The sequence below is a fragment of the Hevea brasiliensis genome, chromosome 15 (assembly GCF_030052815.1).
Source record: "Hevea brasiliensis isolate MT/VB/25A 57/8 chromosome 15, ASM3005281v1, whole genome shotgun sequence".
Classification (NCBI taxonomy): Eukaryota; Viridiplantae; Streptophyta; class Magnoliopsida; order Malpighiales; family Euphorbiaceae; genus Hevea; species Hevea brasiliensis.
The window spans coordinates 53794059-53809533 of NC_079507.1; the positions used below are offsets into that span (position 1 = coordinate 53794059).

At 32.6% G+C, this 15475-nt stretch overlaps 1 protein-coding gene across 2 annotated transcripts; it reads right to left on the reverse strand.

The window, feature by feature from the left end:
* Positions 1-6570: 6570 nt before the first annotated feature.
* LOC110639347 (probable inactive leucine-rich repeat receptor-like protein kinase At3g03770) lies at positions 6571-12061 on the reverse strand. Of its 2 annotated transcripts, XM_021790251.2 has the most exons (7): positions 9773-12061; positions 9496-9629; positions 8895-9138; positions 8480-8691; positions 8360-8385; positions 7419-7530; positions 6571-7042 (listed from the first exon to the last, which is right to left on the reverse strand). In XM_021790251.2, exons 1-7 carry the CDS (start codon positions 11124-11126, stop codon positions 6812-6814), a joined length of 2313 nt encoding a protein of 770 aa, XP_021645943.2. In that variant the 5' UTR covers positions 11127-12061; the 3' UTR covers positions 6571-6811. The 2 variants fall into 2 exon arrangements, 1 of the variants encoding a protein (XP_021645943.2); XR_009144135.1 differs by lacking the exon at positions 8360-8385 and having other exon boundaries at positions 6997-7042; positions 9773-12002.
* Between the last annotated feature and the right edge of the window lie 3414 nt (positions 12062-15475).

The window sequence follows — 15475 nt, forward strand, 5'->3', positions numbered from 1 at the left end:
ATACTACTCGCATTCTAAGAACGTGTAAAGCACCTTCCAATTATAAAATGACTGGGAGAGCTTTGCTGCGGGGGCCACGTGGTTAGTGTTATAAATTATAATTATGAGGATCGCTGGAGCTGGCGGCGTTGCGCGGCTGAGTTAACAGATGGGTTAAGTAGAGTACCTAACAGGAGCAAATTTTCTCTCTCACGTGTTTTTGATTAGCGTGAAGTTAACAGTTGTTGCGTCCTTTTCCCGCTCGGTTGGCTATATTCGCCGACACCATGGTGCGTCACCATTTGCTCTTGCGCTCTGTCATCGGTCAATGGACACGCGACCCCCACCATCACATGCCAAATCTAATCTACATCTACATGTATGCATGGCCAGCATATTTACTTTTAGTGTTGCCATTGGCATATTTTCTGAATTTACCTGGAAAAAATTAATTTATTAATTACTAAAATTTAATATATTAATTAATAATTATTTTTTATAAACTATTATTAATAATTATCAAAAATATTTAATTTATTTATTAAATATAATTGATAATTAATAAATATTTAAATTAATAAATTAAAATATTTGATAAATTTAAAAAAATAAAGTTAATAATTAATGAAATTAACTGTAATGTATACTAATTTTATTTTTAAAATTATTTCTCGTTAGCTTATAGTTAATTTAATGTAATTTTTTATTTTAATTATATTATCTTTTTTATTTAACTTAAAAATTAGTTTTTTTATTTTTTATTTATAATTTTAATATTTTAATTAATATATTTTAATTTTATTAAAAAAAATTTATTAATAAAATAAAATATTTATTTATATATAAAAATTTAAAATTAATTATAAGTTTTTTCTTTATCAACAATAATAATTATTTTATTATTTTATCTATATTTTTAAAATTATTTAATTATTTTTTAAAAAAATAATTATTTTTTATTTTAATAATAAAATAAATGATATGATATATTAATTTAATAATTATATTTAATTTAATAATAAAATAAGTAATATAATATAATAAATTTATAATTTTATATTTATTTCAATAATAAAATAAATTATATAATATATATCATTATTATTCACTTCACATATCAACAGTAACAACTAAATATAGTTTTATCAAATACTTAACATAAATTAGTGATCATTAGTTACAAGCTATTAGCTAACGGTTATTAGCTGCATCTAACAGTTAAACCAAACAGGCCCTTAATACTATTATTATATAATTTTCTTTTAATAATTATTTTTTAATCATTTTACTTAATATTTAAAAGATATAATTTATGTAACACCCCTAATTCTCAAATAATTATTTTATATATAAATATAAATATTTTAGTCTAACACCTAATGTTGTGGGTTTTGCATAGGTATTTTCGTTTCGTGGCAATTCGACCGTCACCTAGATTTACAATTTCGGACTGAGCAGATAAGCTGCTGGAATCACTTTGGAACCAGGTCAATGTTATAGGCTATCCCACCATTTTTAAACGCCTCGGACGCATTTCAAACGTCAGAATTGGTATAGGTAAACCTGAACTCCGAGTTTTTTTAATTTTATTGTGCTGGGTTTAGAATAAAATTTCATAAAATATTCGTGAGTAGTTAGAAAATTATAATTCTTTTTGTATTAGCTTAGTAATATTACTAAGGACCTGTTACCAATTGCTTTCTCAGTTTGCTCTTTCTCTTGGGTATTCTTCTTCACTAACCCTTCCATTTCTATCCTCTCACATTCCAAGGCTTATGATATCAACTTAGAAAAATTCTGGTGTCGGAACCCCACTACTTGGATTCTCAATGTAGGCCTTAACCCGACCTCAAATCTCTTGCATCTGTCTCTGGGAGTGTAGACCAAGCTTTCAGCATAGTGGCTTAGTCTTGAAAAGTCCCGCTCATATTCTGCTATGATTCTATCCCATTGTTTCATGTTCAAAAATTATTGCAATTTCATATCAACATAGGTATCAGGGACCCATTTCTGTCTGAACTCCCTCAGGAAGTCTGTCCATGTAAGAACAGGTGGCTCAACCAGGCTGTGGGGAATAGTCTTCCACAATTCATATGCATCCCCTTGCAGAAGAGATATTGAGTATTCAAATTTTAATTCCTCGGCACATTGCAGCTTTCTGAATACCCTTTCCATCCGTTCTAGCCACTGTTCTGCTTCCAGTGGGTCCACGGTGCCCTTGAACTCGGTAATTCCAAATTTCATTAATTTTTCATATTACCGAGCCGGGGACTGTGGTTGTGCTACAAGTGCTTGCATCTGAGCTTGTGGTGGCACATTTCCCGCCATTTATTGAAAGAACGCAACCATCTGTTGTGCAAACTGAGCAGGAAACTGCGGTGCTTGAGGAGGAACTGGAGTGGCTGACCCACTCACGTTTTAGAGTGCTGGGGCTTCCCCCTAGTGCCTCAACCTCAACAGACTGTTTTACGGAATGATCTCCTTCTTCTATTATGCTTCAGAAATTTCTACTTCCTAAGATCAAACACAAGGAGGTTGACCTCCATTAGTGCATATTCATGATGTAAATATGTCATATGTATCAATTTATGACACTTGAGCAATTGTACTTATCAAAGGAAATATGTACATGTACAATCAAAATTCATTTCAAAACCATGCTCTAACACCACTAAAACATGTCACACCTTACCCCTCTGTAAGGTATAACATGATCCCGTAAAATACCTAATGAACTACCGAACTTCACCTACTGATAAGTCATTAAGTACATTGTAAGGGATTTTGAAACCATTTTCTTACTTTTTGGAAGTAGTGAGCATTTTTGGTAGGAACTAAAAATATTTGATTGAAGATTAAAATCTGGTTAAAATTGTTGTCCATTTTATTTTTTCGTAAATTCTGAAAAATTTTCAACAGAGTGCCAGTAGTATTTGCAAAAACTAAAAATTTTACCTGTAGGAAAAACACTTTCAATAATATTACACTTCACCAAATCAACCACCAAAACTCAATTCAACACAAATCTTATTCATTTCCACAATTTAAAATAAGATTGTTATCCCAAATTTTTCAAAATAAGTTATACACCAAGCATTTAAATTTACAAACGTCAAAATTCAAAGGACAATATGATTACATATTAACTGTACAACTGCTCAGTTACAATAATACATATGACTCTAAAATTATTTACATCAAATAATTACAAGGGTATAATCAAATACCCGTATAAAAGTCTCTGAGCAGTCCCCACAATCAGTAGCTCACTCTGCTATTTTTTTCTTACCTCTATCTGCGACAGCAAAAGAAGTTATCGCTGAGTATAAAAATACTCAGTGGTACACAATAAAATGTAAAATGCGTAATATAAAACATTTAGGAACAATTCACAATTTAAAAATCTCACAATCACATTTCCAAATTTTTCAAAACTCATTATAACACAGTTTTGATCAAATAATTTAATAAATACAGTGTTGTCAATTTATACACAACTTAAGCCATGACACAAAATTTTCGATCAATGCCATGTTGTACACCACGACAAAGCGATCTATAACCTCACTAATCGAAATCAATGAGGGAAGTGGCTAGCTAGTTAATGAGTACTCATCCAATCTCGACCTCAGCTGGTAAGCTAGAGAGGGAGGAAAATAAACGATCTTAACCCCATAAATGAAGGAGGAATAATGTGATACTGTCATGTTAAGTGTGAATACAAAATTAATTCAAAACAATTTATTTAAATAATTTGTGAGAAATCTGGTCAATTTCTAAAGTTATATTCACAGTCATAAATGGCAACACAATTCATAATTAACTCAAAAAAAAATTAAATTTTCAAGAATCACATATTTAAACAAAAATTACTATGCACAGACCTGATATGAGTCGCCTCTAGGCCTTGATTCAGTCATTTGTCCCTTCTGGGTCTTTTTCAGCTAAAACATACAATTGACAGTGTTTCAGTGCCTTATCTCACAATAAATCCAATAATTAATTCTTATATACTCAATTCTAGCCCCAATATGCTTAAACTAACGTTTTTTGAAATTTTCATTTCGGGGTTACTATTCATGTCAATATGTTGACTTTCTTATGCTTAATAGGTATGGAAAATCCACTTATACCCACATACAACATTATTCAACTTAAACAACCATTTAAATGTATCAAATTCATTTAATTCCAACTCCACCTTTGGCTGGCCGAAATCCCAATCAATCCCCCATAGGTGGTTTCTTTTGATTTTTAAGTTGAGTTCTAGATTAATTGAGCTAAACACACAAATAATAAACTAAAATTTTCAACTTAAATTACTAACCTCCACTTGACTTTCAATTCTTCACTTTATTCCTTTTCTTCTTTTTTTTCCTTCTTTTAATGCCTCTTCAAGTGAAGATAACAAGTTTTTATAGATTAATTTTGGAGAATTTAGGGTTCTTGAGCATGTGAAAATACCTGTTCTTTTTTATTTTTATTATATTTTTCATATTATTAGTATTTTTTAAAATAATATTAACAAAGATGATATTAAATATTTTTTAATATATTAAAATGATATATATTATAAAAAAATGAAAATAATCATACAATTTAATTACTCTTAAATTATTTTATATTTTCAATTTATATTTTTAATTAAAATATTTTTTATTTTAATAATATTGTGAAATCTTCATTTAAAAATTATGAGTAAAATATATAATTTATATAAAATTAAAAAAATACGGACTAATTAATAATAAATTTAAAATATTATTTTACTTTTGCACATTAAAATTAAAAGGCACTAACATTATATTTAAATTATTATTAAAAAAAACTCTAATATTATATTTAAATAGCTATTTTTAATAATTAAATACAATACTTGACAAGATTAATTAAATTAATAAAAATGAGAGTTTGATTCAACTTCAATTAAATTTAATTTAATTTTTTAAGATCTCATATCAAATATGTGCGTGTGTGTGAATTTATCTATATATGTGTTTTACCTGTAAAAAATAGGTAATATAATAATCATGAATGCATTCTAAGTGCACTTAATTGATGAGAGAATACACTTTGAATTTTTTTTAATTGAATTTTTTTTTTATTAGACTGAGCACAGAACTAATAGGATAATAAATCAATAATCGGAAAGGAGATGGAACAAATTGCATGTCAGGTTGTCAACATTCTCTTCGAAGTTTATGTTCATTGATTTTAACCTAATAAATTGGTTTCATATGAGCTAAGAAGGTCAAACAAGCTTGAGAGTGACTCATCTCCTGTCACCAAACTGCACCACCGCCATATAAAGACATGGCCGAGGATTATCTTCAACTGGGGTTTAGCGCTTTCGTCATTTATGCCCTTGATTAATGGGAAATTTTATCTTAATTAAACCCCAAGCAAAACCTGGCTTAACGATGATGGAGAGTTGAGATGTCTCCATCCATTGGATAATCAGAGGTAGTATTTTAATCTTTTCATTATTCTTGATTTAACTCATCCCGTAAAGAATCTACCTTCGAGACACCAATTTAATTTCAACACTGTCAGAGTGAAAAGTTAAAGTCAAACCGAGATTGGATACATCAAACGCTGAAGGCTTACCAATAAGCTACCATAATCGGTGGTTAAAATTCGACTCTTTAGTATTAGCCTATTTGGTTAATGTGTATTTTAAGTATATATTTTTCAGGTAGGATTTGACTGCTCTCCTTACTTACCTTATTTTTAAAGCTTCAGAGGTTTACCTTACACCTATCAACAACAGCTATCATAAAGAATGTTTTTAAATCCTACATGCTTGATCCCATCTTCCAGAAAGACTTGTACTTCAAGGGGAAACCTTAAAATTCAGTTTCAACCGCTAGCCCACCACTGCCTTTATATGTATTGTTTGCCTCTAGAAACAGGTCCCATGTTAGGATTTCACTCTTTTCCCAAAACTTTGGTACTTCATCTATTTTGGGTCTTCACTGTTTCAGGTTATTACAAGTTGTACTAATTTAAGCCCCATTGAGTGGGATGATGGGCTTAGGTTAACTAGAGCAACTTGAAAGGGCAAAATGAAAGATGTGAGACAGAGTTCTCTAATGGTGACCCATTACTTGCAGGTAAAGGTGAAGAAATTGTGTCAGAAACCACCAAGGTTTGAGATCTCTGGATGCATCTGAAAGCAAGTTCAAGATCAATTCACATCCAATGATGAAACAGGGAAGGCTTCTGCTAGGTTGTATCAAATGCTCTTTCACGTAAGACACAAGTAAAATGGTAGTTTCTAATGACCTGTATACTCCATATGACAAATACCAATAAAGCCAGTGTACAAGTTTTGAAGTTTCATTTAATAGGATGATTTATATAATACAGAATGGAAGTTTAAATCTTGATATTAAACTATTCCCTTTTAAACTTCTGACGTACCAGTGTAAAAAAACAAGGACCCTTTCAGGATTAAAGCATAACGATGTACTAAAGATTACTTGCCTTAATCAACTTCTTTTAAGTACTTGATTTTTTCTTAGTTCTCATCACTGACAGATATTTGAAGCCAGCTCTCTTGCGTTTGTTGAAACTCAGGAATCAGGATACTTTACGCTCTAGAATTCCTCTTTATCAAGTATATCAAACAAACTCTTATCATATCAAAAGCTTAGCTAAGCTTAACGTCAAAAAATCAAATATGACATTTACAACTTTACATTTTGTACTTCAATCACATAAGCTGCCCAAATGTATGCTACCTCATGTGGTTATAAGCTTATAATGCCCCTCACGCATGGATTTGTTTCCTAATCCAGATTGTTGCTGGAGGATTATAATCTGAACCAACTTATGACTGTGATGTAGAATCTGATTTTTGATCGCAATCAGCTGCAGCCTGGACTTGAGCTGCATACTGCAAGTTCCAGAGAACGTCTTCAAAAGAAGGACGAGTTGAAGGCTCAGGAGATATGCATTTACTTGTGATAGAAACCACAATTGCTAATGACTCCTGTGAGCATGTGCTTAAAACAATTGGGTCCACAATACGTCTTCGACCATCCTGGCTGCCAAACGATGCCTGCAATACATGGCACCCGGAGATAGTTTATAGCATTTTAATGAATCACAGTCAATATGGAAGAGATGAAAAAATGATCTGATTTGAAATGTCAGTAAGAATAAAGTTGAAGTTGAGATAGAAATAATAGATAAATAAAATAATCTCAAAGTACACTTTAGGGACAGAAAACTGAATCGACCAGGAAACTTCTTTAAGGGGATGTTTAGGACATAGAAACTTTCGGAGAACTGGAAATAGAAAAGTAGACCAGCACTTAACACTCACCTGGATAATAAAAGTTACAATGGGAATAGTTTAACTAGAAAGGCCATAGAGTAATGTGATAATGTTCATAGAATTGGATATTCATTGATGTAAAAGCTTTTCAGCATACCATTTCATTCAGCAGAAATGCTTCTCCTTTTCCAGTTACTATAGGACCAACAAGTGATTCGAGTAATATAAACCCAAAGTTGTAAACATCATCCTCTAAGTTTGTCCTATGTCTGCAGAAAAGGATACAACAAATTGTTAAACAGGCTACAACAGCAAAAAAAAAATGTTAAGGAAGCTTAAAACACTTCGTAATCATTATTTATTATTTGACCTAAGCATATCATTTAACAGTTTTTGGTTGACTTGATCATCTTTTACAATGTGCTTGGTTGTTACTGTCCTTTGGGAACATTAGAAGATGTAGCTACGATACTGGGTAGATAGCAGCGTCAACATAACAATAATAACTTGATGGAAACGATTCGATAGTGACATTAGGATGCTGGAGTGAGTATTGCGATGGTGCTATTAGGGTGCTGACAGTGACAAGGTGCCAATGGTAATTGTTATTGTTTGAAGGTAGTCAGAATTAGTGAAATGGTAACAGCATCAATGGCACAAGTTACAGATATGATGAATGTAGGGTGTCAGGGAGGCCAACAGTATCAACAACAATGGTGGCAGTATTATAACGAATCACTGAGATGGTGCCATGGTAATAGACTGGTGGTTGGTTGCATGGTGATAAATTTAAGAATGCCTAACAAGCATAGAAATTTCATTAGGGATTCATTTTCTTTTATCACAATGAGAGATCATAATGCATTTTCATTATCCACTCTATCAAGGCCCTGTTTTGCAACTTCTAACTTGAAGTTATCCATTAGTTCATAATTCACTGTTTTGAATCTCTAACTACGGTTTATGTAGAACATTAGCAATTAGTTCCATGGCCCCAACAACCAAACTTCTTAATCTTTAGAAATGATGAGAAAACCACTTTTTTGGGTGTTCTACTAAGAACTTCTCATAAAAAACTAGGCAAAGAACATCCCATACCGTGATTTTGGGGTCTCTCCCTTTCCCTACAGCACAGATTAAATGCATCAGAACAACCACTTGTAACCAAGATACTAGTGCAAATTTTACATAATAATATTATTAGCAACCCAGAAATACCTCAGTTTTTCCAATTTCTCCTGTGATTACAGCCATGCCATAGTCTCTCAGTTTTGCAATTCGATGCTCATCAAGCAATATATTATTTGTCTTCAGTCGATTGTTAAAAGCACCAGGTATCACCCCAGTATGTAGAAAATGGACAGCCTTAGCAACATCAATAAGAATCATCAGTCTGTCAGCCCACTTAAGGACTTTCTCTGGGCAAGCGTCTGCATGTCGATCATGCAACCAAACCAATAACTCAAAATGAGAGAGAGCAGAGCAGTACCAAAGATTGTTAATCTTTAAAAACAATGAAAACCCCCCATTTCTCACCCTCTCTCAAACACACACATACATGCACATTTATAGAAACAATGAATGTTTGCCAACTATCAACATATTTTGATTCTATGCTCCTCAGGAAACTGACCTGAAAGATGGGCATGATAATTTCCATTAGGCACATATTCATAGACAAGGAAGACTTTGATGCCACTAGAATCATCTTGTTCACTGCTGTCAATGCAATAACCCAAAAGACAAACCAAATGTGGATGATGAAGCTTTGAAAGTAAATCCAGCCGAACTTTAAGATTTTGGATTGAATGTTTCTTTAACAAAGCCAGAGACCGTATAGCAACATAGGTTCCATTCTCCAAACTTCCTTTGTAAATCTGACAAGAATAATTAAAAAAAAAAAAAAGAACAGATTGAACTGAGTATGTCATAGGAGGTGGACACCAAAAATTGTGTTGATCAAGAAGTTGCCTCAATTATTATTCCAACTGATAAGTGAAAAATGCATAAAATGCCCGGCATGAATAATTATTTCAGAGATGTTAGTTCTGCCATGTCCACAATGCATTTGAGAGCTTGCATTAGCAGTTATTTATTTTACTTTAAAAGAAGTTTAACTTCTTAGTAGAATGAAAGCCCAAAAGTAGGTGCAAAATACAACTCATAATAACAAGTATAACAATAAATACTTAACCCCAAAATTTCCCAAGCACGTTTGAGTTCTTGAGAATTACCTTTCCATTGGAGCCTTCACCCATAAATGTTGATGAATCAAAGTTGTTTGTGGCTTCCATCAACTCTTCCAAGGAAAACACACGGCACACAGGGGCACCTTGTGTGCCTAGCTTGGCTGCTTGAGAAATGAATCCTACAAGGAAAAGAAAGAAAAAGGTTACTGGTAAACGTTTGCACATTCCTGTCGAAGAAATTAGCATTGTCCAAGATATTATCATGTCTCTGACCTGGGCCATAAGGAATAATAACAAGATAACCTGACAATGTACAACTTACTGGCATTTGCAAGGACTTCAGAGGAAACTCCAGTGGTTGAATTATCTTGCACAACCTTAGGAAATATATTCTGTTCAAATGTTCTTCTGGAACGATATCTTCTGCACAAAAACAGAACCCCTAATGCCAAAAGCACCAAAACAAGAACTGTTCCAGTAACCACTGCAACTAATATTCCTACCATTCTACCTCTTGATTGCTTTGACTCTATATTGGCGGCCTCACAGTAAGACATTTGATGCTGATTTTGGGAGACAGTGGATAAACAATTCCCACCAAATTTTACCTCTCTCTCATTTGACATACTGCCCAAGCAAGAGGGAAGTCCACCGATGAACTTGTTTGTAGAGATATCGACAAACCCCAGGTTGCCACCACAACTAAGATGGTTAGGAAGGGATCCATTGAGCATGTTGGAAGCTAAGTTCAAATACCTAATGTTTGGCAAAGAGAACAAGGAAGATGGAGGTGTTCCACTCAGATGATTTAAGGACAAATCAAGATGTTGAAGCTGGCTCAAATTACCAAACTGAGCAGGAATTTTTCCTGAGAAGGAATTATTGCTTAGGAGAATTGTTATCAGCCCTTTAGGCATCGCAGGTAATTCAGAATCTAGTTTGTTTTCTCTTAAATCCAACACATGCAGGCTAGTTAAGGTACTCAAATCAGGCAATTTACCAGTAAGCTGATTGTGACACAACGCAATATCACTTAATGTTATGATTCTGCATATTGAAGAGGGAAACATACCCTTAAACCGGTTATTTCTCAAGCTCAGAACAGTGAGATTAGACAAAGAATCCAGCCAATCAGGGAGAGATCCATTGAAATAATTGCCATCTAATGTTAAAGAATTAAGTTTAACCATTCTTGACAGCTGAGGGGGAACTGAACCAAACAAAAAATTCGAGCTTAAGTCCAAAAATTCAAGTGAATATAGCCTATGAATCTTATCAGGAAGTGGCCCCCATATCCCCAAAGACACTAAGCTAACAACCCTCATGCTGCTTAATCTTGTCAGTGCAGTAACAAAAGAATCGATCGAGAAACTCTCAGATAAAGTCTGATTAGGAATTGCAAACCCTTTGAACTCGCGAACCTTGACAACCTTATCTCCCTTAATTTTGAGCTCAGTAATAACATTGTCCTCGCAAACGATTCCCATATATAAAGTTGAAGACAGGTTGCAGAGGTCTCCATTGTAACTTTCCCAAGTATCCAATTGCGAAGGGTACTCCAAATGCTTCCTCAGCTGTAGTAGAAGTTGAGCCTGATAGGTTTGTAGTTCATGGGTTTGAGGGATAAGGAAAGCCCATGAAAGATATAGTATGAGCAGCCAGTTTGACCACGCCATTGAGGACTAATTTCAAGCACCAGACTTTAAGTTTCACTGAGGTGAAGAAAACCCCAAGAAGACTAATGAATGCAAGTGATACAGAAGCAGAACCATTAAAAGATAACTCTGCTAATAACCAAACCTAAAAAATTAAAGTTTTTCTCGAATCCAAACGAGCCCAAGAAGAGAATTCAGTAAAATTTAGGACTTCAAATATGCTTTGGCCGTACCTAAAACTCATCAAACCGTTACTGACTTCTCTTAATGAACCAAATTCAAGGAAACCCAGGAATCAATAAAGCTGAAATCTCAACTAAATGACAAGGGAAACTCAAGAAATTCTAGTAAAAAAAAAGCACTTTCCGTAAAACCGCCAAACAGTTGAGCAAACTTGTCAAAAACCCAGGGCCAAAGCAATAGAAAATGAAGAAACAAGTGAAGTTAATGATCCGAAGAATGAAGTAAAGATTCTTTTGAGAAAAACAAAGAACAAACAACCCAGGGAGGAAAAAACTTCGAAGTCAATGGTAGAGGATGCAAATAAGCAAAGCAAGAGACAAGATAAAACCTTCAGAAGAGGAACTGAGATTTAAAGCTAAGAAGACAGCAACAGCAACAGTAATGTTGTTATTCTACTATGAATGCCGTGTGTGTGTGATATTATTAAATGAAAGAGGTGTACATAATGGAGGTAGTTGAAGAAAGGACCGTACAAACAGACAGTGATCAGAGAGGCATTTACTGCGACATCAAGTGAGGGGTTAATGGGGTCGGATATTTATGGGGAAAGAAGGCAATACAAGTGGGAGGTGGTGTTTTGTGCAGATGCGCAATCAGCAGAGAGAAAGTGGAAAATAGAGGATTTTGTAGTGTAGGTTTGTTTGTCACTCTTAACTAAATGCAGCTTTTCTTTAGTTCTTTGTGCTATTCTTGTGGCATTAGCTGCATTTGCCATCACATGGGATGCCTCCCCACTTTCCCTCTTTTCTTTTTTCGAATTGGTTGGGTTGTTTTTACTAATTTAACCCTAATCAACTAATCATGATTATATTATATTTGTTACCAAATTTTTTTTATCAAAAAGTTAGAACACATAATGAACCATTATTAAAATTATAATAATAAATTCTTAATCTCTTATCTCATATTGCTTATCTATAGACCTTGAAAATTCTTTATAATCTCATAATTTTAATATTGGAGTTAAATTTCTAATATAATATTAGTTTCTAATATATTATTAGAGTCTAATCTTTTTTTAAGTAATTTTTTAAATTTTATAAAAATGATTATTAATTAAAACTCTTTATAATCCGTTAACCCTTCAAATGTAGCATCTATATTTTTTGGTCATAATGATATTATTTACCTATATTGTCATTAACTAATGATGGAACTTGGATTTCAGCTAAAGTAAACCCTAAAAAGCCCTACAAAGTGGACCCATTGCTCTCAAGACAGCCTGTTTTGAATGCAACTGCATGTACTTAAAGATAAACAATAGCTTAAAATTAGAATCCCATTAGAGTTCCATGTTGAAAACAATAATAAATTGGATCCCCATAAAGATTAAACCAAGAAATTTCATCTCTTTTTGTTCTCTAGCTAGACAAGAGAGGCATGTTTGTTGGGTGTCCTACGCAGATTGAAAATATTATAATTTTAAAAGTAATTTATATATCACCAAAATGAAATTGATTAATTATATCATACTCAGTCAAACCCAATGTACACATGTAAAGATGAACGTGCTTTGGATTCCCTATGATTAATTTGATTAGGCCCACTAATTTTGACAAGGTTGTCCTCGTTATTACTCAATTTTGTGAAAAGGGAATGACATATTTAAATTTAATTTATTTTATACTTAAAATATAAATACATAAATTTTATTTTATCATATGTACTCTATTTTAAATTTATAATAAATTAAATTTAAAAAATAAATTTTTTACAATTATTTTTGTCCATATCATTTCGATCTCATGTCAAGAGCATTAATCCCTTATGATATTAATTTATCACAGTCCGATATCATAGAGATCGAAAATACATTACTTGCTACTGATCACTTCGAGCATCAATCCCTTGTATTATTGATTTATTATAGTCCGATATCATAGAGATCGAAAAGACATTACTTGCTACTGATCACTTCGAATCTGATTTACTACTTAAATCTGATCCACGAAGGTTTGGACACGAATGTGATTGCTCCTGTTCAAAGAATTCAGATTTTGGAGCTAAACTAATCAACTAGTATTTTACATTATTAAATTAATTAGATTATATTTTTTAGTATTTTAACCTTAATATATAATAAAGAAAATCTTAATGGCAAGAGCATGGGTTAATCAATTAATTACTTTCACAATATTAGCTTTTGATGCATAAAGTTTTTGGCTTAATTAGCATATTTATTAGTAAATGTCATGAGAACAGTTAATGGCAATTATTATATATACACACACTCTAAATAATTAGTTAATGAGCAGAGCAAAAAAGCAACTTAGATTTGATTCCATGAAAGACAAGGATAATGATGAAAGAAGACTACTCTTACTTTCAGGTAATATATTACTTAATTTCAGTGAAAATCCAGCATCATCTACTCTGCTATATATCTTATATAAAGAGACAACATTAAAATTTAAAGAAGCAACAAGTGCAACAGAGAGTAAAGTCAAAAAAATAAAAGGACAATGATATGAGAAGGGGACCATATCTCAAGAGAAAACAGTGCAGTGATACATAAATAATATATCACAAGTGGTGGCCTTGGCCAAGACTTGTTGCCTTATTCTATTCAGGCATCATTTGCATACCATTACCACCCAAAATGGCTTGTCAGGTTTGCTTATCTATCTGTCAGCCTGTAGGTACCCATTTTAGAAGAGCATATAGTTTGGTTCATAGCTTCATTATTGTCCAGATAAAATAAGACCCAGAGAGGATATGAAATTAATTAGGATTGGAAAATGACCGAGCCAGTGTAAGAATGGAAGATTTTTAGAGAGTAAAGTCAAAAAAATAAAAGGACAATCATATGAGAAGGGGACCATATCTCAAGAGAAAACAGTGCAGTGATACATAAATAATATATCACAAGTGGTGGCCTTAGCCAAGACTTGTTGCCTTATTCTATTCAGGCATCATTTGCATACCATTACCTCCCAAAATGGCTTGTCAGGTTCGCTTATCTATCTGTCAGCCTGTAGGTCTACCCATTTTAGAAGAGCACATAGTTTGGTTGTTAGCTTCATTATTGTCCAGATAAAATAAGACCCAGAGAGGATATGAAATTAATTAGGGTTGGAACATGACCGAGCCAGTGTAAGAATAGAAGATTTCTAGAGATGGCATCAGGTTGAGTTTTCACTATCTTATTTATGCGTGCGTTCTATTCTTAAATAAAAAAAAGAGAAGAGTAGCCCTTAGCCCCCACAGCACGCAAAAATCAAACTAAATTTGTACAAATTAAATCAACTCGCCTTCAATCATATCAAATCAAATCACCAAACAATCCTGCCCACCCTAGGAATCCTAGGAAAATAGAGAAAAAAACCCGTCGCCTTCCACCAAAGCTTGTCATCATTGGAGAAAGCTGAAGCTAAAATTGAACCCATCTCATACATCACAACTAAACAAATAAAAAAAAAATGAGAGCAAAAGATTCACCGATTCTCGGTGATAAAACAACAAATTAAGTTTCTAAACCAAACCCCAATTTCCACTCCCAAGGATTTCTTCACTCGAATTTGATTAGGTACAAGAAATGAGTCAGAATGGGCAAAATTTCCCCTTCCTTCTACTCCCTCCTCCGTTGCGGAAAAAAGAAACTTGAATTTTGTTTAATATATTTTTAATTGTTAAAAGTCATTTAAAAATAATTTAAAAGCGTTTTTCTAATGCCACATCAGCATCTACCAAAATATTGCCATTTGTTAGCCACTTATAAATATGAAATATTACTTTAAAACAAAATAGAATAAAAATTGCATAAATTCACGAGTCACTTTTTTATAATTTCTAAAGAAAATATATGAGAAAGTGTTGTAGCATTTCTCATGCATATATAAAAAGCAAGTCTTAAGTTTTCTTTTATAGTTATGATGTGACACTTAAAAAAATATTTAAATAATTAATTTCTAATTTCTTTGTTTTATTGTAATTAAAATTTCTCTTCCAACCTCATCAGTAAACATTATATTAAGTATTTAATTATAATTTAGAAATTTATTGAAATAAAATGAATTATGAAAAAAAATTCAAACTATTAAACCACAGCTTTCTAATATAAGCTCAAATTTGTAGATAAAAACGTGGTTTTTTTTAAGAAAAATAAAAGGCGATTAGCTTTCTAATCC